This window comes from Rhincodon typus, unplaced genomic scaffold (assembly GCF_021869965.1).
Source record: "Rhincodon typus isolate 14 unplaced genomic scaffold, sRhiTyp1.1 hic_rhity00003455, whole genome shotgun sequence".
Classification (NCBI taxonomy): Eukaryota; Metazoa; Chordata; class Chondrichthyes; order Orectolobiformes; family Rhincodontidae; genus Rhincodon; species Rhincodon typus.
This window is the reverse complement of record NW_025969093.1, coordinates 7,625-10,188: the sequence shown is the minus strand read 5'-3', so window position 1 is coordinate 10,188 and position 2,564 is coordinate 7,625. Positions and strand designations below refer to the sequence as shown.

Sequence of the window (2,564 nt, the reverse complement as noted above, 5' to 3'; positions counted from 1 at the left end):
GGCGACATCTGAATTCAATAAAAATTTTAACTGCAACCATGTATATATTTCTGAACTCTATCTGGTTCACTAATATCCTTTCGGGAAGGAAATCTGCTGTGCTTAAGCAAAAAAAACCAAATATCTGCAGATGCTAGTATCAGAAACCAAAACACAAAGTGCTGGAGAAACTTGTAGGTCTGGCACATCTGTGGAGACAGAAAGCAGAGTTAAGGTTTCGGGTTTGTGACCATCCTTCAGAGCACACTGGAGCCAAAACATTAACTCGGCTTTCTCTCCACAGATGCTGCCAGACCTGCTGAGTTTTCCCAGCAATTTTTTTTTTTATATAATCAGCCATCCTTATCTGGTCTGGCCTACACATGACTCCAGACCCACAGTAATTGGGTGAGTCTTAACCCCACTTTGAAACGGCTGAGAGCGCCATTCAGTTCAATTAGGGATGGGCAATAAATGCTGGCCTTGCCAGTGATGCCCACATCCCATGAATGAATTAATGAAACAACATCATCTCTGTTAATAATGCATCATTTGCCCGCGGTTCCTGGCTCTCCTCTCGCCTCTTACCAATTCTCCAAGGCCGGACAAACGGAATGGATCCCACGCGGGCGTTTGAGGAGGACAGCTGCTCTGGGAAAGATTTGGGGGCTCTCACCCCAGCTGTAATGTTGTGGCTGCTTTCATATGCTGAAACAGAACTAGAGACAAGGCAACAATGACATTCCTGCTGCTCAAGTCGCAAAGTCTTTTAACTTTCCACACAACCACAGCTACACATATACTGACAGAAAAAAAAAACATGACGCTTGCAATGCCCAGGAGGGAGGGACTGCGAGTAAATCAGGAACACCCACTGCCTGAATTCAGCACCAACTAATCCTGGGGAGCTGAGCCTGGGTTTGACGAGCTAGTCAATGTGGGCAGAACAGTAACAAACGAAGTTTAATCCAGTGCAGTGCGAAGCAATGCATTTGGGGAGGAACAGGGCAAGGGAATACATGATAAATGGTAGCGTAGAGGGACAGAGAGACCTTGGCGTGCATGTCCACAGATCAGTGAACATAGCTGGATTGGTTGATAAAATGGGCTTACTGCCTTACTGAGCTGAGATATAGAACACAAGAGCAGGGAGATAAACACAGAGTGCTGGAGAAACTCAGCAGGTCTGGCAGCATCTGTGGAGAGAGAGAAACAGAGTAAACATTTCAAGTCTGGTATAATTGCTCAGAACTACTCTGCTTTTGAGTCATATTGAACTCAAAACATTTTTCTCTCTCCACAGATACTGCCAGACCTACTGAGTCTCCCCAGCATTCTCCATGCTTGTTGAAGTTTTCCAGCATCCACAGTATTTTGCTTTTATCATAAGAGCAGGAAGTTGTTGTTGGAGCTGTACAGGACTCTGGTGAGGCCACAGCTGGAGTACTGTGTGCAGTTCTGGTCACCACACTATAGGAAGGCTGAGATTGCACTGGAGAGGGTGCAGGGGAAATGCACCAGGATGTTACCTGGGCTAGAGGCTGTTATTTATAAGGAAGGATTGGATGGATGGGCGTTGCTTTCTCTGGAACAGAGCAGACCAAGGGAAGACATAATTGAGGTCCAGAAAATAATGAGGGGTCTAGATGAGGTGAACAGGAAGACACTATTCCCTTTGGTAAGAAGGGGTCAGAACCAGGGCGTGTAGATTTGAGGTGGATTTTTCTCATCCAGAGGACGGAGAAGATCTGGATTCAGTGTCTAAGAGGCAGATACCCTCAGACCTTTTGAAAAAATACTTGGATACACATTCTGGGACCAGACTGGATAGTCACTGGTCAGCCTGAGAGGACACAATGCTATATCTGCAACGCGAAAGGACTGGAGTCTGCTTAGCTCTAATCAGAGGGTACATTTCACCTGGGCCTGGGGAACGGTCAGCTTTCAAAACGTGTCAAACCCCTTCCCTCTCTCATCTAATATCCTTCCTTCTCTCTGCTCCCTCCCTTCTCAGTTGTTTTAAAACTGGCTTTGAATGGTAATCAAGACTGAAACCCTTTGCTTATTGATTTCACAGTCTGGTTACCAGACGATAGTAACGTGTTCCTGTAAATACTAGCGATGTGCTTGCTGAAGAAGCAATATGAGAATAGGACAACACAACAACAGGTCCAACATGCTTCCCACAGCAGGCAGACAACCTGAAGCAAAATCAATCCTTGCAACATGTGAGGAAGACTGGTACCTGGCTTTGATGCAGTTTTTGTTTAGATTGGTATAGCCATAGATGAACGTTTCACGTGATTCATCTTCATCTGCAGAGCATCAGTTTAAAGGAAAACAGCAAAATAAAAAAGTTAAAAAGAAAATCCAAAACTGTTGCAGTTAATGAGCTTGGAGGTCAAAGCTAGATGCCTGTGTACTGTGTGGTGTAATCCACCACCACAATGGACAGGTTAGAACGAAATAACTCATTTATCACTGCTTACCCACCCAGATGACAGGACTTTGCAATCACACACAATTAAAGCAATACCCACTAGTTACCAGGATTGAACGAAGTATAGAGACAATTAGCACTGACG

The 2,564-nt window shown here is 44.9% G+C and overlaps 1 protein-coding gene across 1 annotated transcript in view; it reads right to left on the bottom strand.

Annotated features, from left to right (window-relative positions):
• Window positions 1-2,564, bottom strand: part of LOC109926170 (gametocyte-specific factor 1) — a gene marked incomplete at its 5' end in the record, with an annotated part of 9,926 nt that overhangs the window by 4,055 nt on the left and 3,307 nt on the right. The window contains 2 exons of the mRNA XM_048593670.1: window positions 568-698; window positions 2,225-2,294. Of these exons, the coding sequence (XP_048449627.1) occupies window positions 568-698; window positions 2,225-2,294 (201 nt within the window). The remainder of the gene's footprint in view (window positions 1-567; window positions 699-2,224; window positions 2,295-2,564) is intronic.